Raw genomic sequence first — 25,174 nt, 5'->3', positions numbered from 1 at the left:
TTTGACGAAAACAGGGTGGCCACACAAAATCAAAATTGAAATTCCCGCATTTTTCCCGACTTTTTCCCGCATTGATTTTAAATTTCCCGACTTTTTTATATACCGGTGGAGCATGTAAAACATCCAAGAATCCAAGCTTTTAGGCGGATCTGTAAAACTTACTGAAATATTTACAGTGTCATTGTGATATTGTGACAATTTTACAATATTTTGGAGATGTTAACACATTAACATTAACATGTAACAAACATATTTTGAAATTTGCTTCAGCAGAATATGTCGTGTAATGTAAAACTGTACATGAAAATATTTGTGTCGGAATTCCCCAAAGATTTTTGTGAACTCCTTAAGAAATGCTTGATCAAGTTCCTATAAAAATGTAGTCAGCTAACTGAAATACTTTTTGGTGAATTCTTTATAGGAGTTCAAATCTGTTCATAAAACAGATAAGTTCTGATTTATAAAGGCAATTCCTTAGCGAATTTTTTCTCAAAAATTTTGAAAATATCTGAGGATTTCAAAAGGTTTTTATATTATATTTCTAGCTGAATTTGTAGAGAAGTTCTCAAACCCTGAAAAACAATTTTGACATGTCTGCATTAATTTGTAATGCTTTTTTAATATTTCAGGAAAAAAAAACGATATTGTGGGCTTAATTTCCTCCTAATTCCATTTTTGAAGAACTCATTTGGAAGCTTGTTAATGTTAAATGGAAACTGATGCGTAGAGTGTACATCTAAAAAAAAATTTGCCCAATTTTAGTCGAATTTCTCTAGGAGTTTAAAGTGAATCTAGTACAGCCGGTTTTGAGTAGCATTTAAAACTTTGGATAAACCTAAAAAAAATCATCAGGCATACCTACATGATGGGCCTAAAATTATTTCCGTATAAGATGTGTTCTTCTTTCCTTAGGAATTCAGGCTAGAAGCTTTTCATGTTTTCCATTGGTTACACCAGGAATTCCTTCAAGAGGCAAGCCATACATTGCATTTATCCAGTAATTCTACAAAATGTTACACAGAAAACACTTCAACATAATTCCATAAAAAAAAACTACCAGAAACTCTTCCGAGACGACTGAATTATTAATTCTATTAGTAATTATTGCAAAAATTTTTGAAATGTCACTACACGAAATTGTTATTATGATGGCTTTGGTGATTGAAGAGAGTTTCTATGAACTCATTCTGAAATTTCTAGAAATACCGTTAAAAACTCCAACAAAGCAATAATTTCAGGAAGTCCTTAACTAGCTAATTGAGGAATTATTTCAAAAAGTTTCAATGAAAACCTTGATTCTGGCGTTCAATTTGAATAGGACGAATCGACATAGGCATACGCGCCAACTTGTGACGTAGTTGGGAGGGCAAGGACTCTCAAAATCAATGAAATACTGTCAAAATCGATGCAGTTTATCCAAATTAGGCATTTTTACGAGGAAAGTAGCGCATTCAGTCGAAAAAAGTTGGATTTTGATCAATTTTGAAGAGCTTTATTGATCCAAAATGTATGAGCTGCTTAAATTGCACTTTGAGAATAAGTGGAGTGTCCCAGCCCTTATTCATTTGGATCTCAGTGCAGTTGGTACCAGCTCAGTTCAATCACGGAGGAGCAACCCCTTGACATGTATAGTCAGATTTGATCGTTTTTTTTTATCGAAATCCAAACTACTACAAGGTAGGAACTATGTACAACAGAAACAATCTGGTTAGAATCTCCAAAATTATGTCACTAGTTTCTCCATGGTCTCAGTCAGAAAATCCTTTTCAAAGTTCATCAACATACAAAATCTCATGGACAAGAATTCTCGGATTACCATTAGAATTCTAGGGGTTTTCAGCTAAAATAAATTTCCTTACTTTTTTCTGGCAGTAGACAGTCGAAACTGTGCAAACTATGTGATTTCTCGAATCAATATTGTTATCGGCGGGTAACATTAGTGTTGAAGAAACCCATATTTGAGTGCGGGAAAATAGGGAAATATTTATACAGTTAACGTAAATATTTAATGGTCAAATCAGATCTATACGCCTGGGTTGACCGTGAAGCGCATCGCGCCTGAATGGCAAAAATGGGTGCCAAAGTATGGTGACTGTCAAAAAATCGCACCGTAGTGCCGCGCTGGCGTGCGCAAAGAGAATTACACTTGAGTGCGCGCACTGTAGTGTAGGGTCTGGGACCATTTGGGCAGGAGCACCTATTTTGGGCACTTGCTGCTATAACTTAGTCAATTTCATACCAATTGATATGAAATTTTGTTCATGGCTAGATACTGTGTGTATCTTATCGTATTCCAAAACTCAAGTCAATTGGCTGAAAACTGACTGAGCTACAGCAGCAAGTGCCCAAAATAGGTGCTCCTGCCCAAATGGTCCCAGACCCTATTTCACTTTGATCGCTCCGTGCGGCTCTGCGGTGCGGTTTTTTGACAGTTCGAAATGACATTTAGGATATTCAAATATCCTTCTATTGGTTAAGCAATAAACATTGGAAGTTTATGATCATTAAGGTGGTGTAAATTCAAAGAGCAGAATTTTTTGCGTTCAGTGCGGGACAAGCCTGGTGGGTGGCAGCCTCCACTGAACTTCTATTGAGTGTGGGCGGAAATAGAGGTACGATGGAGATACGAGATCGGCGAGAGGAGATTCCCGAACGTGCGAAATGAAAGTGGGAGTTAGTTGAGATTCAGCTACGAAGCACGAACGATCAAGTAAATTGACCCGTTTTTTTTTTTACGATTGTGTCGCTGAGAGATTTTGCTCCGATCACTATCGCGAGTGGAAGTGGACCATCAGTGAGATTCCCCAAACCAGCAGACCCGACAGCCCGATCGGCAAGTTCCCTGAATCGTGTTGGTTATCGGGCGACACCGGGTAGCCATTGTCAGTCGCCAGCGCCTGGCCGCCCAAGCACGGATTCCACGTGCCCCCTCAAGCAGCCGGTTCACCAGTTACCATTCGCAGGGATCGTTGTGGCCCTGTAGAAGCAGACCGGCGCGAGTAACCCAGCGTCCGGTCCTCAAGAGCCGGGTTCTTCGGGTCGAAGTAACCCTCATCGCGCGCGGTTCAGAAATCTCCGCATTTGTCGGTCCCCGATACGGACCTACCCGGAAGTGCTGCCACGTGTCTCACCAAGCCATCTGCCGGTCCGTTGTGGCCCTCTCAAGCCAGTTGCCTAGCGCCCGGTCCTCCCGGGTCCGTTTCCTTGAGACGAAGCCGGCACACCACGTGAGTCAGAAACCACGGCCTTTTCCCTGTCGCGGTCGGCGCCATCCTAGCCAGTCACCGCCGTTGTCCACCATCCACGCCACCAGCGGCCAAACGTTCGGCCCTTCCGGGTCTGTTTCTTCGGGACGAAGCCGTCGCAACCCGTGGGTCAGAAACCCCCGGTCTTTCCTCTGTGCCACCGCCGTTGTCCATCGCCCACGCCGCCACGCCCAGATCCTGGAACCCACCCAGAGGAATCAATAAACTGTTTGACCGTAAGTACTGTGTTAAAAGTTAGGTTCCCGCCTCCGAAAGCTCCCCCTCCATCCGTTTGCCCTGAGACCCGGTCCCAAAAGAGGCCGTGAGTGCACACCCCGGAGGCTGCCGCCGGCTTAGACCAGCAGCCTGGGGTTTTAGGCCGGTTTCCCTCTGAAACCGAGCCGAGAGGTACCGGGGCCAAAAATAAGGGTCTTATAATATACTCGAACTGGATTTCTCGACAAATAGCTTTGGGAGATATTCTGTAGGAAATCATTGAAAGAATTTCCTACTAAATTCATAATATTGTAATTAAAGCAATAGTTTTTTTTGCGAATTATTTTGATGACTTCTGGTTTACTTCATTATTAAGCTATGAATAACCATGTATCAGTAGGTCTGCTTGAGAAGCACGTTCTCCTCCATTCAGGAGATTTTTACCATGTAACAAGCTAAACATTTTTTAAGCAAATGTTGGAGAAGTATTCTATGGCATTTCTTATAAAATCATTAAATTATTATTATTTTTCGCGTTTTTAAGATTAGGTTTTTTTAGTCGTTAAAAACTTTACTTTTAAAAATTATAATTTAAAATATGTTTGTGTTTAAATTTAATCGTTGACTTGAGCATTCGGACAATAAAAACGAGTCTCCCGAATAATATCTAGCAAACGAGAAATCACTCGTAATTCAGAAACCAATGCTCATCTGCATTATTTGGATTTTGAAACTCCTGCGTGAGGCTTTTGAAACTGTGTAAGAATTTGGATTTGAAGTGAGTCAAGTGCTAAATCTAGGTTTGAGTTTACATTCTACGTTACGTTATTTTAAAAATTCCCGATCATAAACAAAATTCCCGACTAATTCCCGCATATTTCCCGATGAATTTTGATTCTCGACTTTTTCTCGCATTTCCCGAGTCTGTGGCCACCCTGCGAAAAGTTTTCCCCGGGAATCGAACCCACACTCCGAGGCTTACGAGACACTTAAACGATTGACGCCTCTAACGAATGTCAAGAGGAACCCCGGAAAAGACTTCAACAAATAAGAAGACCGAAGAATGCTGTAGAAAAAACTGACAGAAACCCCTAAAAGAATCTCCTGAGGCCTGAGGAATCCTTGGAGGAGACTTGGAGGAAATATCAGATCGGATCCCTGTGAACCCCTGAATAGAGCTCAAAATATTATCTTGAAGGCATCCTGTTACAAAAATAAAAGAAAATAAATTATTGCGGAGATTCCACCTGTTTAGACTCCTGCGCGAAAATTAGTGGCGTGGATTTTTCTTGCGTGGGCCCACAGATATAAAACCAGACCGCGTCCTGGTGAATATTTTACGCTGTGTTGTTAGGTACAGATTTGGTGATAGTTTTGCATTGTAAACAAACATATATATAATGCACCTACGCTGAAAATGAGCCTAATCATTTATTTGCGTCGGAATGTATAAATCTTCACAACGGGCAATAAATACAAAGGATTAACATATCACAACACGTAGAGCCTTATAAATGCACAAATAAGAGACATCACAAGTTGACGCAACACAACACATAACATAAATGTGCCCTGTTATCCAGATGGATAACTCCTTCCGATCACAGGATGACGAGGTTTCATTTATTAGTTTGGGTCCATCAGTCATCCTGGAATTGTATTTTAGTTGGTAGTTTGCCTTTTAGTTCACATTTGTCGCTGTGTTCATAGCTTGGTTTTGTCTAGGAAAACTAATTCTAATTGGGCATCCCGTTTCGGGTTTCGATACTAGAGCACTATAACTTGAAGTCTGTGTCAGGGAAAGGTTTACGTATCTAGTACTTAATCGCGGCCCGAAATGGCCTGAATGTTGGCAATCGAAATAGGATTGCACTTCATTGGCCTCTATCCTGCCAGAACCCTATAAATGTTAGTTAAAGTTAAAGTTAAAAGTTAAAATTCAACATGTAGCACAAAGAACGCACGAATATTAAACTTTGAACACATTAAACAATTATTCTGTCTTATTAATGTAACAAATATTTATACCCGTAACAATCCCGGAAAAAATTCTGGCATAAATCTCTGGAAGAATCCCTGGAAGAAATCCAAGAGGAAATCCTTGAACGCATTCAAAAAAAAAAAAAACGGAGGAAATCGTGGAAAAACTCCGGGAGAAATATATGAAATCCTTGGAGTAGTCCCGGGAAACATCTGGGGAGTCACCCCGGGAGTAAAACCTATATAAATCTCGAAACAAATAACTGGAAGAGTCAAGGAGAAAATCCCGGGAGGAATTTCGATAGATATCCAGGGAGGAATCATGGAAGAATCCTAGGAGGACGCCTGGGAAATATTTCTGGGAGGATCTTTGGAGAAATCCCTGAATAAATCCAAGGTGGAATTCCAAACTTAACTTGGGGAAATTCCAGAGAAAATCCAGAAAAAAACATGAGAGAAAACCCGACAGGTTTCCAAGATGGAATCTTAGGAAATACCTAGAGGAATCCCAGAAGTAATGGTGGGCTGAATCATTGGAGAACTTTAAAAAATCCCGGTAGCCATAAAAATCCAGAATTTCCTTGGAGAAATCCCGAAAAAAATCACTGAGTGTATCACAAAGGAACTTCCGGAAGAAATCGTGGAAGAATCTTTGGAGGGTACTATCTCTAAAGATTAATCTCTGAAGTAATTTCGACAAAATTGCAGAAATAATTGTGGAAGGAATTTCCTCGGGAAATTCCGAGATACATTTCGATAGAAATCCCATGAAGAGTCCCAGGAATTATCTCTGAAGGAATCTTGGAGAAAGTGAATCCCGGAGTAAATTTTGGTAGAAATCCTGGGAGGAAATTCTAGGAAGAATCCTTGAAGAAACTCCTGTAAGAATCATGGGAGAAAACGGGAAATATTTCCGGAACGAATCCCAGGTTAAATCTCTGGAGCAGTCCTGTAAAGATTCTCCAGAAATATCGGGAAGAAGAATTTCTCTAAGAATTCTCGGGAGGGTTCCTTGGATGAACTAAGAAAAAATCCCAGTAGAAATTCCGGCAATGAATCTCAAGGAGAAATTCTGGGAGGAAGTCATTGGAAGAATCCCAGGAATTATCCCTGTAGAAATCATAAAAAAATCCGAGATAACTCTCGGGAAATATCTCTGCAGAAATTCCGAGAAGATTCCTTGAAGAAATCTCTTGAAATATCTTCTCTGGGAGGAATCCCGAAAGTCCCTGAGTAAATCCCGGAGGAAATTTCGGAACAATTTCTGGATAGAATTCCATAAAGAATCCCTATAAATATCATGGAAGAAATATCTCTGAAGACACTTCGGATGAAGACTCAAGGGAACTCTCTTAAGAAGTCCCAGGAGAATGCTTTGGAAAAATCCCGCGAAAAATCTTAGAGTTATTTCTTTAAAAAAAAGCCTGCAGGAGTCCTCGAAGTAATCCCGGAGTAGTAATCCTCGAGGAATCCAATAAAAGCAACCCAAATAATTTCACAACACAGAGATGGATAGCTGTAAAGTATTTGTGCAGTAGCTATATATCCCCTACTAACAAAAGTAGCTGCATAACAGCTCAAGGATCAAACGCTCTTGGAAGAAAGCTCGCATAAGCTCTTATACAGCAAAAATGTTAGTTGGGTCTTGCTTTGTTTTAAAATAATGTTTACATCCGACAACCGTGTTGGTGTATATCATCAGCTTCTTTATTTCAGCTTCAGATTTATCAGTATTATGAATTGTACTGTATAGTGGCAGCTGTTTTGTTGGTGGGGACTGCTATTCGATTTGTTCAAGTTTTCACATCTTCCGGGAAATTTCCCGGAGTTGGAATAGAGTGCAGCAAAGACAGTGACAAGTGATGGATTTCTGAAAACCGAGTTTGGTAGCTTGTTTTGCTGCCGTGTATTAGCTTATGGTTTATATTTGATTAGCTTCCCTTTTATTCAGCGTTGGCTGCTTCAATTCGATTGTTACACAACAGAAAGCAAATGACTGAATGCTTATAGCGCTGAAATTGTTAGTTGGGTTGACAGAATCCCTAGAGAAGTCCCAGTAAAATCATGGAGAAATATATTTGAAACAACTTCTGAAGGAACCCCAAGGAAACTCTCTGAAGAAATCCCGGGAGGATTCCTTGGAGGTATTCTAGAAAAAAAATGTCCGAAGAAATCCTAGAAATAATTCCGAAAGGAATCGCTAAGTCATAATAGAAATTCCTGAATTCTTGATATGTCTTCTAAATACCTGATTCCTCGGAGCTGAAGGAGCCACGGGAGAATTATTTGAAGTAATTCTAGAAAATATCTCTTGAATCTCTTGAAGGAGTTAAATAAAAGTTTTTGATTAAATCCCGAAGGAAATTCCGGGAGTATGCTTAGTTGAAATTCTAGAGGACAATAAGTGTGTGTAGTGCTACGTTGTTTATGTTTCGAGGCGGCTTTTTACTTCCAAGTTTTACCGGTGTTCACCAAGCCAAATTGGGACGTTTTTAGTGACCGTTTGTTGACAACCACAAACTATCTTCAAGTGCAATAGTGTTTCGTGAATAGATCTTGAATATATCGAGAAATTTCTCAAAATCGCTTCTTGCAACGGCGCACCTATTTCGCTTCATTTCGCTGACTGTCTCCTCGGTGCACTTTTCGGGCTACCGTAGATTTGCAAATAAGAGTATCCGCGCCGGTTTCACTTATTAGAGCATCTCCAACGGTGTGCTAGTTAGAGTTTCTCAACCAATCATGGCTAATGAAACAGCTACTTCTAGTGACTATGCTTGTGAGCATTGTGGCATACAAGTACAGTCGGAAGTCGATCACGCAATATGCATGGGGTTCTGTGAACAGGTCGCTCACATAAAATGCATCAAACTTAAAGAGCCGTATATGAAATGCATCCAGGAACGAAGCTGCTTATTTTGGATGTGCAAACAATGCTCACATTTGATGAGCCTGATACGATTCAAGAAAGTGATGTCCCAGGTGGGTGCTGCCATTTCCTCTATCACGGATAGCCACAATGAAAAAATTAGCGAGCTCAAGCAGGCCATCGCGGATAATGGAGAGAAGATTGATGTACTTTCCAGCAAATTTACTGCAGCTACTTCAACTACTGAGCTGAAGCAGGCCATCTCGGATAATGGGAAGAAAATTGAAGTGCTCTCCAGTAAATTTACTGCAGTTGCTCCTAGTACTGAGCTTAAACAAGCCATCTCGGATCATGGAAAGAAAATCGAAGTGCTCTCAAGAAAATTTACTGCATCTACCCCGTTAAGTTCGAGGCCCGCCGTAGGTCAGCCTCCTCAAAAACGTCCTCGAGAAGAACATCTAAAGGATCCCAAGCCCCTTATCGGTGGCACTAAAGCTTCATACGCCAATACTGTTCTGACTGTACCACCGCCGAGGGAACAGTTTTGGCTTTATCTCTCCAGAATTCATCCGAGCGTTAAAGGGGAAGCAGTGGAGACCCTTGTGAAGGAATGCTTGCAGTGCGACGACCCTATCCATGTGATTTCGCTGGTGAAGAAAAATGCCGATATGTCATCCTTGAACTTTATTTCTTTCAAAGTCGGGATGGAAGTGAAATATCGCGACGTTGCTCTAAACCCAGCAACATGGCCTCAAGGAATCCTGTTTCGAGAGTTTGAGGGTGCGAGCACAAAAAACTATTGGGCGCCACCAGGAATCAATGCGTCCAAGCTAACACCTCGTGTTCAGTTAACTCCAGCACCAGGACCCAGTCCTTCATCGAATTTCCTGTCACCAGCTTCAGACACGGGGGCAACGTCGATGGATTCCTCATAAAAACGCCACCATCTACTGCTCAAGATTCTACAACAATACGCCGACTCCGCCATCATGCAACCATTTTCGCCAGGACGCACGAAACATGGTCTCTTGGAAGCCTCCGACCCGTCCAACACAGTCGAGCCCTGCCGCCAGCGTCAACACAGCCGTCCTGGTCCTGCCGTTGAGACTGTGGAACGGGGACCCCTGTATCATTTGCCCTTCGTACTCTGAATCGGCCTCCTCTTCCAGCACCGAGCTCTTATTACCGTATTTCAACAAGTCTGCACCAATCAACGACCGCTTTACAACACAATCACCAGAGCGCATCTCTCCATCGACATCAGTAGCAGCTCCACCAGGACGCACGAACCACGGCCTTTTGGAAGCCTCCGACCCGTCCAACACAGTCGAGCCCTGCCGCCAGCGTCAACACAGCCGTCCTGGTCCTGTTTTTGAGACTGTGGAACGAGGCTTCCAAAGTGCCTCGTCAGGCAAGTACCATTGTGTCATCCGTCCTTCGTACTCTGAATCGGCATCCACTTCCAGCAACGAATTCTCGCTACCGTACTCCGACAAGCTTGCGTCAACTACTGACCGCTTCACAACCCGATCGCAAGAGCACATCCCTCCACCGACATCCACAGCAGCTTCACCAGGACGCACGAACCACTGCCTTATAGAAGCCTTCGACCCGTCTAACACAGTCGAGCCGGTTTCATCGGCCGCAAGTCGAATTAGAATGGAAGACGTTTTTATTTATTACCAGAACATCGGCGGAATGAATGGCATCGTGGATGACTACCTTCTGGCGACGTCCGATGCTTGCTATGACATAATCGTGCTGACAGAAACTTGGCTTGACTCTCGGACTCTTTCCTCTCAGGCTTTCGGAACCGAATATGAAGTGTTTCGCTGAGATCGTGGCCCAAGAAATAGTTTGAAAACCATCGGTGGTGGCGTTCTAGTTGCGGTAAAAAAGAAATTGAAGGCAAGTGTCATAGATAGCGATCTTTGGGGTAGCGTCGAGCAATTATGGGTGCGTATTCAGTTTTTTGGTCGTACCCTATTTCTCTGCGGCATCTACATTCCTCCCGATCGAGCTCGTGATGAAACTACTATCGAAACCCACCTGGAATCGGTCTACTCCGTGGTCGAACACGCGAAGGCGTTGGACGAGATAGTCGTTTTAGGGGATTTCAATATGTCCGGAGTAACCTGGGCAGCATCCGACAACGGCTTTCTTCACCTAGATCCCGACCATTCAAGTTTGCATGCCGCTGCCTCTCGACTTCTTGATGGTTACAGCACGGTGACTCTCAGACAAATCAACTTCATTATCAACGAGAACTTCCGAAGTCTTGATCTCTGCTTCGTTAGTGCACAAGATGTTGCTCCGCTCATAGCTACTGCTCCATCGCCGTTGGTAAAGGAGGTTAATCATCATCCTCCGTTGATGCTTAAGCTCATTGCCCACCAGTCCTGCGATACTGAAATAGTTGCTCCGGTATCCTACGATTTCCAAAAAGCCGACCACCGAAGTATTTTGGAATATCTTGAATCTATTCAATGGAATGATATTCTCGATGCACATGATGTAGATCAAGCTGCGCAAACTCTCTCTCATATTCTGGGACATGTGATCGAGAGACATGTTCCTAAGAAGGTGCATGTCCCTAACCGTCTACCTTGGCAAACCCGTGAGCTCCGTACTCTGAAATCCGATAGGAGAGCCGCTTTGAGGCACTACTCTAAGTACCGTACTTTTTCAGCACGTGAATATTACTTGAGGGTCAACGTGGCTTATAAGATAACCAGTCGACGTTGCTACAGCCACTATAAACAACGAATTCAACGCAGTCTCCAATCGAAACCAAAGTCTTTTTGGAGGTACGTGAACGAGCAGAGAAAGGAGTCTGGACTACCTTCAACGATGATTTTAAATGGAAACACCGCTTCGGAACCTCAACAGATTTGCCAATTCTTCGCTCAGAAGTTTGCTAGTACGTTTTGCGATGAGACGATTCCTGAAACCCTCGTTAATCAGGCCATTAACAACGTTCCGCTGGTTAACGGTTCCTGGGCTACGCTCGTCGTTGAGGACGAAATGATTTCCAGCGCCGCTTCGCGATTAAAATCTTCAAGGAAACCTGGCCCAGATGGTATTCCATCAACTTTCCTGAAGATGAATATCGAAACTCTGCTAGTTCCTATTCGCCACGTGTTCAACTTATCTCTGTCAGTTGGAGTGTTCCCGTCCATTTGGAAAAATGAGACCATGTTTCCCGTACATAAGAAGGGGCAACGGAAGGACGTTGAAAATTATCGAGGAATTTCGTCTCTGTGTGCCATTTCCAAATTGTTCGAGCTTGTAGTAATGGAACCTTTGTCGTCTCACTGCAAAAGTCATCTAAGCAGCGATCAACATGGATTCGTCCCAGGCAAATCTATAACCACCAATCTTCTGTGTCTTACGTCATTCATTGGCGATAGCTTCGCACAAAACGTACAAACGGACGCCATATATACAGATCTATCTGCAGCATTTGATAAGATCAATCACGCAATAGCAATAGCCAAATTAGAAAGATTTGGCATTAGCGGAAATATCCTGCGCTGGCTTAATTCATACTTAACTGCTAGGAAATTGACTGTCTCGATCGGAGGATTCCAATCTGCCGAGTTTCATGCCACGTCCGGAATTCCTCAAGGCAGCCATTTGGGGCCGTTGATTTTCTTAATTTATTTCAATGATGTCAACTACACGTTGAAAGGACCCCGTCTGTCTTTCGCAGATGATCTGAAAATCTACCGGATGATTCGCTCTATCGAAGACGGAATTTGCCTCCAGCAGGATCTGGATGCATTCATGAACTGGTGCATATTAAACCGAATGGTGGTAAATCCCGTGAAGTGCTCCGTGATTTCGTTCGCTAGAATTCGTAAACCTATAATTTTCCAGTACAAGCTCTTCGACACCGTGATTCAGCGTGCACATGATGTGAAGGACCTGGGGGAAATCCTTCTGCACCCAAAAATATCTTTGTAGGATTCTTTTTGATATTTGTACAGTTGGAGTACCTTTTGAAACTTCGATTTTGAAAACTTCCAAGAGCTTTTATTGGATTCTCTTTTCATTCGTCTTTCTGTCGAATTTCTGCAGGTTGTCTATTGTGTTTTCTCCAAGAGTTCGTTCTGGGAATCATCCAGGAGTTTATTCTAGGAATCCCCCAGGAGTTGCTTCTGGGAGTCCTCCAAGAGTTCATTCTGCGAATCATTCAGCAGTTTTTTCTGAAAACCATGCAGAAGTTCGGTCTGAAAGCCCTTCTGATGTTTCTTTTAGAAATCTTTCAAGAATTGTTTCTGAAAATCTTCCAGGATTTCTTTGTGGGAATCCTTAAGTGATTCCTTGTGGTAATCTTTCAGAAGTTCCTTCTAGGAATCCTGCAGTATTTCTCTAAATAAATTCTTCAAGAGTTATTTGTGAGAACTTCAGGGTTGGAAGAGTGCCCTTAGGAGTTTCTTCAGGGAATCCAGAAGAAATTAAAAAAGTTTCGGTAAATATCTATAAGAGAATCCCGGGAAAAAATTTTGGAGAACCCCTGAGAGGATTCTTTGAAGAAATTCTCGGAGGAATTCCCGATGGATTTCTTGGAGAAAAACTAGAAAGATTCTTTGTAGAAATCCCGTAAACATTCCTTGGAGAAATAATTGGAAAATCCCTAAGTAAATACATCAGCAAAATCCGGAGGGCGTTCTGGCAGGAAATTCCAGGAAGAATCCCTAAAAAAACCCTGTAGGAGTCATGTATAAAAATCCGAGAGGAAACACAGGGAAAATCTTTGAAAATATATCTGGTAAAACCCTAGATGGAATGTCGGAAGAAAACCCAAGAGAAATCCTTGAAGAAAATAAAAAAAATACGAAAGTAAATCAGCAGTAAACTCCGGAAACAATCCCCGGTCAAATCTGTAGAGACATTTCTGAAGTTATACAAGAAAAAGGAATAGAGATCGCGGGATAAATTGCTAGATAAATCCTAATAAGAATTCCAGTAGGACTCCTTGGATAAATTAAAAAAAAAATGGAAATTTCTGAAGGGTAATCTTGTTTTGAGAATTTACTTACGGGCTTGGTGGTCTAGTGGCTATCGCTTCTGATTCGTATGCAGAAGGTCATGGGTTCAATCCCTGGCCCGTCCCTTTTCATCCTACTTTGTATCTTTCTATAGAGGACTCTCTCTCTCTCTCTCTCTCTCTCTCTCTCTCTCTCTCTCTCTCTCTCTCTCTCTCTCTCTCTCTCTCTCTCTCTCTCTCTCTTCTCTACATATACAACTCATGTGTATTCATATGTTCGTAGCCATCGCTAGAACCAGAAACGAATTGGAAAAAAGTCGTTTCCCTCCCTTCTAATTTCCACTCACAGCACAGTGTATATAACGCCTACAAGTTATTTAACCAAAGCGTGCTGTGCCGCTTGACCTTATTCACCTCATTCATAACGCATTCTATCACTTTACGAACACTATAAATAACCCCCTAATCCATGGATCGCATCACCGACCCAACGGTGACTCCCAGATCTCCCATCCTTTCCGTCTAACAAATACCCCAGTCCGTGCTGGTTGTGGGGATGCAGAGGTGATCCCGGTCTTTAGTAGCAACCAACAACCAGCACACTCTAACATTCCTTTCCCTTCCCAACTGACTATAAGGACGTGGCCGGCGCCGTTATTGATCCAAAATGTATGAGCTGCTAGAATTGCACTTTGAGAATAAGTGGAGTGTCCCAGCCCTAATTCATTTGGATCTCAGTGCAATTGGTACCAGCTCAGATCAATCACGGAGTAGCAACCATTGACATGTATAGTCAGATTTGATCGGTAATCTTGTTTTGGGAATTTCTTATTGGAGAAACCTAGGAAAGAATTCAAAACCGAATCTTGTTCTTGAAACCGAGTTGTTGGAGAAATTCCGAAAAAAATACCCTAAATGAAACCCAGAAGAAAATTCTAGCAGCCCCTACAGCTATCTCTGGAGGAAGTCCGAGGAAAAATCCGTAGAAGAATCTGTGAACGAATCCCTTAGATGCAATGTTTTTTTTTCTAAATTCTAAACTAATTTTAGAAACAATCTCTAGGAATCTTCAGGAAAATTTCAAGAAGAAATTCGATTCGACCCAGAATATCTCTTAATAAGATCGTCAATAACAATTTGAAATATCGCTCATAAAATGCGGCAAATGTAATCTTTGCAGCAGCATAGGCTCACCTAGTAAGACGATTCTACACCGAGTAAGACGTGTTGATCTTGTGAATGTAGTTCTTGTGAAGGCAAAGCTAGGAGCTTAATTATCTGTCTAAAGCGTCGGTGGAATGTGAAAACTGGACTTACCTTTGTAATGTTCGGATTTCAGGGGAACCAGCCCCGCCCAGGACTCCGGCAGGAAGGTGTGCGCCTCGTTGCTCTGGATTATCCGGTGAATCTCCCGATATTCCATCGTCAGCTGGGTTGCTTCCCCGGAGAGATTGCGTTGTAGCTGTTATGAAAAATGACCCAAGTTATTCGAGATCGATATCTATAAGCAGTCTTCTGTAAACTTACCGAACCGCAATCGGAATTGGTCATTTCTTCTAGCTGTAGTAAAAGTTTCTCGTACAGGCATTCACGTGCCTGCGCCAACATTAGTGCTACCAGCACTTCTAGGACCTGTAAAAGAATCAGATTAGTAACTTCTCTAATGTGTTGTAACCAAACTTTTGGCTAGTAGCATACTTGAGGTTTTAAATCCATCGATGGCGCGTTGGTGAAGGTGTCGTAGATGTGCTTGAACACGCCGGCCGCCCGCAGAAAGTTGTCGACGGCCGAGTCGAGGCCCTTCTCCGAGGAGCGGTCTTGCTTGGCCCCGATCTGGGTGTAGATGGCGGCCAGGTTGAACAGGATGCAGGCTTTTTCGAATGCGACCGTTCGCTGACAGGATGGGACGCCTGTGTGGGAAAGAAGTAATATTATACTCTTTAAAGATACTTTTCTCACGAGATATTAGAGACATGAGTAGTAGGTCAAAGCCATCCAAATTGTTAGGGAGATCACATCTTGATCACCTATAGGATATACAGTGATCAACTCGTATTAATCGATGGCATGAGGTATCCATAGGTGTTCATGGAGTTCCAATGTGTCACGTGAATCCAAATCACGAAAAAGCTCAAGCTTTGAAGTTCTACAAAATCAACAGAGATCTGTTAGTAATCTCCACCATCTTATCTGGAAAAGCTCCGTGTTATCAAGAAGCATTGTAAAAATAGATTATGTCTATACACACATATGTGGAATTTGATATATTCCAAACTATTAGGGAACTCGATTCGTTGAAGTTCTCTATAATCTACAGAGAGAATTGGGCGAAAAAGCTATTACTTACCGGTCAGCGAGTCGTACCACTCGAAGTAAACCCCCAGACTTCGATCGGGCGGAAAAAATCGTCTCTCAACGTAGTACAACAGGTTGTAGTAGCGGAACAATAGTGCCACGCCCTGGACATCTCTGGTGGGGGTTTTGGCGGCCTGCGGGTTAGAATTTCAAAGTTAGATTCATCAACAATTCACCTAAGTATAGGTACAAACCTGTCTCGTATCGGTAATGTCAGCGATGGCATCCTCGTACACGGACGAATCCTCGCTGTAGTGCTCCAGGATAAAGTCCGAGAAGGGCTCCATAAAGCTGACCTCTTTGGTTTCCTTCAACCCCAGCGGGATCATCGGAATCACGTAGTCCATTCTAGAAAGCGGAAAAAAGACAGAAATCGAAAGTTGTGGTTAGTAGTGGTCTACAGTCGCTCAGTTTCAAACAGTCATTAACTTTGATATGTTTGTTTTCTCCTAATCATGCCCCAGAGTAAAAAGTGGCGCCAACAGGGAGAAAAGCAAACATTCACCAGGTATAGCTAGGTAATTTGATTTTCATTGCTTGACGTCATGCAAATCGTAGTGATTTATCGCACCATGGTGGAGATCCCCAGTAGGCTTCAATCCGAGTAAGTCAAAGAGAGGTTGCGTAATGATGGGAGCCTACTTGGATTTGTGTTGGATTGGTGGTGGATCCACACGGCGTGCTGTGATTACAATTACCTAGGTCCCGGGTCTTCGGGTTAACAACAACAACAATGGAGCGATCGAGCGCCATATGAGTTTCGGGTTTTTTTCCGGCATCTAAATAATTGTACCTCCTATCGTTATTGATAAATGAGTGTATCATTTAGGTGATTAGGGCTTGTTTATACACTGTCGGCGATCCGGCGATCGTTAAGGAAAGTAAATAATTACGAGAAATCGGCAAAGGCGCCAAGCCGTAGCCAACAAATTCGTTTATTTCATTTTTCATTTTCATTTTGCAGCAGTTGGTGGGGCAATAAGAGCGCAAGTCAATCCAATGCCGAAGATCAAGGAGGGGTAATGGCCGTAATAGTCCGTGCGGACCACATGAACACCATCGGAAGGGTAATGGTATAGGTTGGGGAAAGGTATTGGACTAGACTTGAGACACAATAATGCAAATACGGTAGAAAGTGTGAAATTGGTTTCTGTAGTAAGTTTCATGTAGTATGTTAGGTCCTTGTCAATTTGTCAGTTAGTTGCCTTAGATTCCCAAACTTAAGTAGCGTTACTGTTTTGCCCCATATCAAATATGTAGTCTCTACTCTACTCTACTGAAGTGTTATATTAAGTTGTTATGTTCAGTATGTCAGTAATTGCTGGTCATAATGTTTTTGCGTCATTTATTGCAGAATATTATTTAAGATAAGAAGTAATTTTCATCAAAAATGTCCAGACTAATTGTTCTCATTGATAACGCATTAGCTTCATAACTAATAATCATTTACACCTAACAGGATTCGCTCCTAGATCCTGGCAATATACGGCTAAATCTTCGAATTGTTCTGTCAGTCCTACTAGTTTTTCTTGTAGAAAACATGTCACTCCCTCACTTTTCATATAATACCAACATTTAAAAACGTTAAATTATCTTCCTTGTCATACATAAGTAATGTTGTCCAGCTTAGTCAAAGAAGTAGATAATCAGTTTTCGTCGAGTCGAGACGCATTGACGTTAACAAAGCATTTCACGCGTTAGCTTCGGAACTATAAGCAAAATTAAGTGTTGCAACTCACGCCGGGAGTTAGTATGGACTTGAAAATATCAATGCTATTCGGCTGCAAAATTCGACGAGATAAAAAAGTTCCACAAATTTGCAAAAAAGGAGAACTAGAGCTTTTGAAAAGAAGAAAACTTGCGTACGCGTAACGTTAGTTAAATTTTCATTTACAATGCGAAAAACCGAAGTACAATTTCTCATCCACTTAGTTTCCTGATAAATTCTTGTTTCCCGCCGTATGTTAGTTATTTACCTTTGCACGCTTAGAATTCAGGTTCCATGGAGAGTATTTTACATTTGGTTACTTACATATGTCGATGATACTTCCCCCATAGATTGTGTTTGTTAGCTTCTGGTTGTCTTTCGAAGATCTTCCATATGTTAATCTGTAAATGCTTGTGCTCATGCACCGTTCATGTTCCGCAAGGATTCGAACCATGCAACATTTTATAGAGAAAAACAAGGAAGGAAAAATTGATTAATAATTTTTATGTGTATAGTGTTTATGTTATGAATAATAGCAGTAATTGTTTTAGTATTAGTGTGTATGTGATCAAACAGGAAAAAATCGTCACGAATATCAATCATAATTTAATGTAATTGATGAATAATATTAATTATATTTCCAAGAAAATAAAATATTTTGTATTTGCAGCATAGCTGGGCCTTTAAAAATTTCAACATTTGATTAGGATGCCGAACCATCTGGGCAGTGGCAACCATCTCGGACATCCCCCTGTCACAACCCAATCAACATCGAACCAACTGAGCCAAATTCCCGTGCTTGGGTAGATAATGCAAATATCTCACCGCGCAAAAGAAATACGGTCAACCAGTCCAACCGGCCGAGCAACAGCAGAAAAATGCCCAAAATAGAGGCCCCTCCCTAATGGTTCAACTACCCTATATCGACTAATTATTTCCTCAATGTGGTCCACGTCGTCTCACAGTCATGTGTAGCTATACTTTTTCTTAAACTTTATAACTAAATATTGAAACTGAAAATGAAAATAATGTTTAGAGTTGAAATGAGGACAAATCTGTAATACAATTGATTTAATAATTAAGTTTTTATTAACATTCATTGGCTTTATTAAATTCAATTTTGACTGCGAGACGATGGAAGGTGATTCACACAAGAACGCTTATCGGATGGCACTTTATCCGATGAAGTCAATCGAAGTATGATTCCCCTTCCTTTGCTTAAATCCGCCACCCAAAGCACGCACCCAGTCGGCCATTGAGGAAGCCGTTGGCTATTAGATCGAATTATCCAGGGGCATAAGTGGCTTTGATGGTCACTCCTGTCGCACCCATTAGTCTAATGTTGTTATATCAGAAAAATATACAATAAAGTAGTAAATAAATATGTTTTAACAACACTAGCAACAATTGAAACAAGAGGGCCCACAGAAGACACTCTTCCCTAGACAATATTGATCCAAAGCCAAACCAAACAAAAATTGCTTGTCAACTATTATGTATTCATCCCCCTACAAATACTATGAAAAATATTCAAATTCGTTCTGTCCTATCGGTCCTACCTCGATAAACCATGTCATTTTCTCATGCGTGGCCTAGAAATGTCAACCTAGTCATACAAAAGTAACTTTGTTCAGTTAATAAAAAGCAGTCAGCTTTTGTCCGAAATGTCACGTCGAACGCATTGATGTCAACAATGCGTTTAAATGTTCGCACGTTAGCTTCGAATCTATCAGCACAATTAAGTGCTGCAAATCTCCTTCCCACTATTAATTCGTCGGTTGATTTTAATTGCATTATTTAAAGAAAATATGACCAACTAACATGGTAAAAAATCGACAAAGCGACTATGACATTAATAAATTACTAATCAAAATCAACCCAGAAACGTGGGAAATAGAGCCCAAACAACATTTTGAAGTCAGCTGGCTGTTAAAGGTTCCAAAACCTGTCACAAATCCTATATTACTTTTTTTAGGATTTGTAACGATCATCAAAACCTTCTCAAATCCAACCGACTTGGAACTATTGCTTGGGAATAGACTCTACTGAGCCCTGGCGGATCCTCCGTGTTTATCGAGCATGTCTGATGCATATGATCAGTCATACTCCATCTGCAGCAGCCGGTTCGTGATGAACCGTTGGAGGCGCATTAAAGTGTTAAAAAGGTGATATGTTTCACCAAAGAACACTACATTACAATAATCAAAATGAAACTCCTTCACTTTAATACCGTCAACCCCTGCGAACTTGGCCAGGGTCCGTAGCCAACAAATTCGTTTATGGGGAAATAACCGACATTGAGACAGGGAGAAACAATTGATTCTTTTGTATTGCTTGTGATGGTGTCTTCAATTTTCAAGTGTACCATGAATTTCATTCATTGAAAACCTGCCAGACCATTTCCATGTCATGTAAACTCTCAATATTTGTTCTCTGTTTTTAAACCTTTGGAGGCCGTAGAAGTTTTCTACTATCCACGGTTAGTATCAAATAATTGATAGGTCAGCTGCGCTGCTTTTGTTGAGTTTGGCTATTGTTTACATTCATATGTATTTTTATAGTCTTCTTTATCAATTAAAAAAAGTTTTGCATATCTTGAGTTTTGGACTGTAAAGATAAACAACTGCCCAGAAATGCCCTGAAAGGCAGTTTTTAACTTATTTTAATCAATGCCATTAGAGTTAGAATACTCAAACTTGGCTTTAGAACTTAAGGCACATACTTCAGGTCTACTGTTGAAGATCGAAGTTATCAAGTACTCCGTACGCTACCCTATTTACCCGATCAAGAGACAACCCTAGTAACTCGGTTGATGTCAAGTGTCAACAAGTGAAAATCTTTTGTCCATTCTTTATTACACCCACGAACCTAACCTCAAAATGACTGACAATTCTCACGTCATTTTGACTGATGTAGCATGAGCATGAAAAGAACGGCAACAAGATCGATAAAGTAGAATATATGATCCGTCTTCTTCGCGCAAGTGTGCGGTCTGTCAACATTACCAGAGAATTGTGAAACATTTTCATGGCTAGCGTTGTTGGTGTAATGAAGAATTCTGTGTTCAACCTCCGTTCTGTGAAGATCTAAATATAATATACTTTTAGTTCAACCACTGCGTTAGTTTCTACTTTCAAAAGGTTATAGGCGACATACGTGAGGACTGGTAAACGGAATCCCGCTGTTCACTGGTGCTGGATTCGAGAAACTGGAAGATTAGAGTCGAGAAACTGCTGAAGTCGGCCGGATTACTGAACCCGGCCTAGAAGGATGCGCAAACTGTTGCAGTCGAATTTGCTCAGTTCCAAGGTATGAACGGGCAGGCAGTGAACCTGATCATTTTTTTCATTCATGATGATTTGTTTGATTAGATTCGGGATATGGAAACGGACCAGGACATCTGGGTGACGTAGGAAGGTGTCTACGCCAAGAAGTCGGTTTAGTTGCAAACACTAATGAAATATCTTCAAACTAAGACAAAGCGGAAAAGCGCGGCGGACTATGACCACCTGAGATACCATGATAGTTCAGTGCTTCAGTGGCAGCAGTGATAGGTCAGAGTTGTCTCGAGTATAAAAGGGGCTGTCCATTAATTACGTAAGGGTTTATGGGGGGAGGGGGAGTTCGAGTAATCTTACGCGCCATACAAAAATATTTGGGTTCTCATACAAAAAATCTTACAAGGGGGGGTGGGGGTGTCGAAAAATCGCAAAATTCTCCTTACGTAATTAATGGACAGCCCCAAACGTAACTGAAGCTTTATTCAAGTCCATCCACAACTGTTAGTAATATTCCTTTTTTCTCTCTGAGCGCAATGTTCTCTTTCTCTCTGCTCAGCAACCTTGCTCATAACAACTAATACGTAAGCAACTCGCGAAGCTCAGGATGACGGAAGATTCGTCCATCAGGGATCACCTGAAAGCGTTCGATGAGCTCATCCGGAAACTCAAATCGGCGGGAGCGAAGCTTGAAAAAGGCGATTTAGTTTCGCAATTGTTTGTTACTGTTCCGGAATTCTACAATCCGTTGGTGACAGTTTTGAAAAACCTGGCTGGACGTAGACAAATTGACCAGGGATTCCCTAAGAGAAAGACTATTAGCAGAAAATAGGAAGAAAGTGAATGAATGACTAATGTGTACAAGGAAGACCCATTAGCGTTTGTTGGAAGCATTCAGAAGCCTTGATATCGACAACGAAATGAGTCATGGAAGTTTCAGGGGAAATGTCATCGGTGTCACAAGAAGGAGTACAAGGCCAAGGACTGTAGGTGCTATTCAAAAGAAGGTGAAGGAGAAGCGAATACAGCGAGCGGAAGAGTGAGGGATCGACTGGTTAAGAGCTGTTAAGAGATGGTGTCGAAGATCGAAACGGCTGATACAAATTTCGATTTTCTCTTATGTCACTTTGGAGGAAAATTTTCGACAAGATTTTTTTTTGACAGAATAATCTAGATGTTCACAAAATCTTTTAACCTTGCTTCTAAAGTTTATTTGTAATTTCTTCCCATGGATTTTGCCAAGCATTTAAGAGTATCTTTCGAGAGCACTACCATATATCTCTTTAAAAAATCAGAAACTTGGAGATCCTTCAAAATATGCGCACAAAATTCTTGCAAAATTTTCCAATACTCCTGGGGTTGAACTGGTTGTATGCTAATGAGAGTTAAAAACTCAGTTGTGCTTTAAATATGTGTTAACCCGTTTGACTTTTGAGAGGTGCCTTGCTATCTAGGTGGCCATGAAAACGAGTTCATTTTTTGTAAACCTTTGCACAGGTTCACTAATTTGACGTTTGAGTGGTGCCATGTTTACAGAAAATGAACTCGTTTCCATGGGTACCTAGATAATACAGCTCCGCTCAAAAGATGAACGGGTTAACACGTGCAATGGTTCATAGTTTGCTTTGATGGATTGAGCTTAAATTTCGACACGGAACTACAAATGTCCCGAATATACGAAGTACAAAATGTTTTTGTTCACGTTTGTGGGCATGGCAAAGCAATCAAAATGTACAAAAGTGATCGGACAGTGGTACGCGTGTAAACCAAAGGGTACCGCACACAACTTCTCTAAAAATTACTTTGTGAAATCTTACAGTAGCTATATCCTTTAAGATTTAAAACATGAATTACTTCAGATATTTTTATAGATGCTCCCAGGTTTTTTTCGGAGATTTCTCCAGAGATGCTTGCAGAAATTCTTCCAGAATTTCATCTACAAACTCATTCGGAGATTTTTAGAGAACATTCAAAGTATTTCATAGCATTTACTTACGATCATACGCTCCTGAACTTCTATGTAGTTTCCTCTGAGAAATGCCTCAGAAAATTTGCCAGGAATTAGCCTGCAGATTCTTCCTGAAGGTCCTGCTAATAATTCCTCCAGAGATTCATCCAAAGCTTCCACCTGGAATTCCTGCGCAGTTTTTTCTATGAGTTGCCTAAGAGATTCTTGCAGGAGTTATTCTAGGAACTCGTTAAGATATTGCAGCTGGAATCCTTTCAGGGATTCAATCAGAACTTCTTCCCGAGCCTCTCGAAGCAATGCCTCCATAAGTTTATTTAGAAATTGCAGTATTTTTTCAGATATTTGTCTAAAATTTATCCGAAGAATCTTTCAGTAGTTACTCCAGAGATTCGCCCGAGGATTCCTACAGCGATTCATCTATAAATTTTGCGGAAGGTACCTCCAAGATATTTTCCAAGCGTACTTCCAGTTATTATTCCCCACAAACATTATTGCTTTACAACAGATGAACAAGTCGCTCTCAAGCTTTATTTTGAAGTTTTTGGCTAAATAAGCTGTTATTCAGCTGTCATTGTTACTTGGGTTGTTATTGCTCCAGAGTTTCCACTTAAAATTAACGCCGGCATACCTTAAGGGATTTCTTTGGATTTTTTTTTGTAAGAATTCCTCCAGAGAATGTTTTTTATGTATCACTTCCAAGATTCTTACTGGATTTCTCCAGAAGTTAACAAAAAAAAATGCTGTAGGAAATTATGCAGACACTCCTGCAATTTGTTTAGGCATTTTTCAGAATTTCATTAGGAAATTTCTTCAGCATTTCTCCTAAGAATTTTGCTAAAGATTCCATTTTGGATTATTCCAGAGATTCTACCCAAAATCTCTGGAAGAATGAAACAAACAAAAATTCTGGGAAAGCTTCCTAGAGGCATTCTTGGTGGAATCATTAGAGGAACTCCTGAAAGAATTTAAGATTTCTGGATAAATTCCTTGACAAATCTCTGGAAAAATACCTAGAGGGATATCTGGGAGAATTTTAGAATCTTTGCCGGAACTGCTGCAAGAATACATGGAGTAGTAGGAATTCCTATAATAAATATGATCGAATTCTCGGAAGAATCTCTGGGTGAATTCCTGAAAGTATTTCTTGAAGATCTCCCAAAATCAACTCGATTAGTGGGGAGGAGTTCCTGGAAAAGTTCCTGGATAAATTTCTGGATGAATGTCGGAATAAATTTCTAGAAAAACCCATACAGAAGTTTTTGGAGGAATAACTTAAAAAATTCCTCAAGAGATATCTGAAAAAAAAAAAATCCTGGACGAATATCTGGAGTAACGCCTGGAAAAGTTCTTTAACCTTCCGTAACTCTTGCGGTTGGCTACCACCGCCAGCACCGCGCTAATGCTGAACACAAAAAGCGAGAGTTTTTCAACGTGTAGTACAAAATACAACTGCGCGATCGCTCGAGGGTTAAGAAATTCTTAGAGTAAAACCTTTCCTAGATAAATTGTGTGTGTGGTTTAATAATGACTACCCTTCGGCTAAATAAGCTGTTATTCAGCTGTCATTGTTACTTGGGTTGTTATAGCTCCAGAGTTACTTCTTAAAATTTACGCCGACATATCGTAAGGGATTTCTTTGGATTTTTTTTTTGTAAGAATTCCTCCAGAGAATGTTTTTTATGTATCACATCCAAGATTCTTGCTGGATTTCTTCAGAAGCTAACAAAAAAAGTGCTGTAGGAAATTATGCAGACACTCCTGCAATTTTTTTAGGCATTTTTCAGAATTTCATTAAGACATTTCTTCAGCATTTCTCCCAAGAATTTTGCTAAAGATTCCATTTTGGATTATTTCAGAGATTCTACTCAAAATCTCTGGAACATTAAAGCAAAAAAAATTCTGGGAAAGCTTCCTAGAGGCAAGCTTCTTGGTGGAATCATTAGAGGAACTTCTGAAAGAATTTCAGGATAAACTCCTTGACAAATCTCTGGAAAAATAAGAGGGATATCTGGAACAATTCCAGAACCTTTGCAGGAACTGCTACAGGAATACTTGGAGTAGTAGGAATTCCTAGAACAAGTGGTCGAATTCTCGGATAAGTCTCTGGATGAATTTCTGAAAGTATTTTTTGAAGATCTCCTAAAAGCAACTCGATTAGGGGAGGGGGGAGTTCCTGGAAAAGTTCCTGGATGAATTTCTGAACAAATCTCGGAATGAACTTCTAGAAAACCCCATACAGAAGTTTTTTAAGGAATAACTTAAAAAATTCCTCAAGAGATATCTGAAAGAATTCCTGGACGAATATCTGGAGTAATGCCTGGAAAAGTTCTTTAAGTAAGTCTTAGAGTAAAACCTTTCCTAGATAAATTGTGTGTGTGTGTGCTTTATTTGAAAGAATCTCTCAATGTTTTCCTTGACAAATTTCGGAAGGAATTCCTGAATGCATCTCTGGAAGAAATTCCTGGATGAATTTCTGAAGAAATCTCGAAGGGAATTTCTAGAGAAACCTCAGTATTTTCCGACAGAACTTCTGAAAGAATTCCTGGAAGTACATCTGGAGT

General features: G+C 40.9%; 1 protein-coding gene across 4 annotated transcripts in view; it reads right to left on the bottom strand.

Moving 5' to 3' along the window:
• LOC109431170 (rhophilin-2) overlaps window positions 1–25,174 on the bottom strand; it is a 280,237-nt gene that overhangs the window by 15,778 nt on the left and 239,285 nt on the right. For all 4 annotated transcript variants that reach the window (XM_062844120.1, XM_062844119.1, XM_062844123.1 and 1 more), the window contains 5 exons: window positions 15,853–16,006; window positions 15,651–15,792; window positions 15,002–15,213; window positions 14,831–14,935; window positions 14,621–14,765 (listed from right to left, as the gene is read on the bottom strand). In XM_062844120.1, coding sequence (XP_062700104.1) covers window positions 14,621–14,765; window positions 14,831–14,935; window positions 15,002–15,213; window positions 15,651–15,792; window positions 15,853–16,006 — 758 coding nt within the window. The remainder of the gene's footprint in view (window positions 1–14,620; window positions 14,766–14,830; window positions 14,936–15,001; window positions 15,214–15,650; window positions 15,793–15,852; window positions 16,007–25,174) is intronic.

The sequence above is a fragment of the Aedes albopictus genome, chromosome 1 (assembly GCF_035046485.1).
Source record: "Aedes albopictus strain Foshan chromosome 1, AalbF5, whole genome shotgun sequence".
In the NCBI taxonomy this organism is placed as follows: domain Eukaryota; kingdom Metazoa; phylum Arthropoda; class Insecta; order Diptera; family Culicidae; genus Aedes; species Aedes albopictus.
This window is presented reverse-complemented; position numbering and strand designations above follow the sequence as displayed.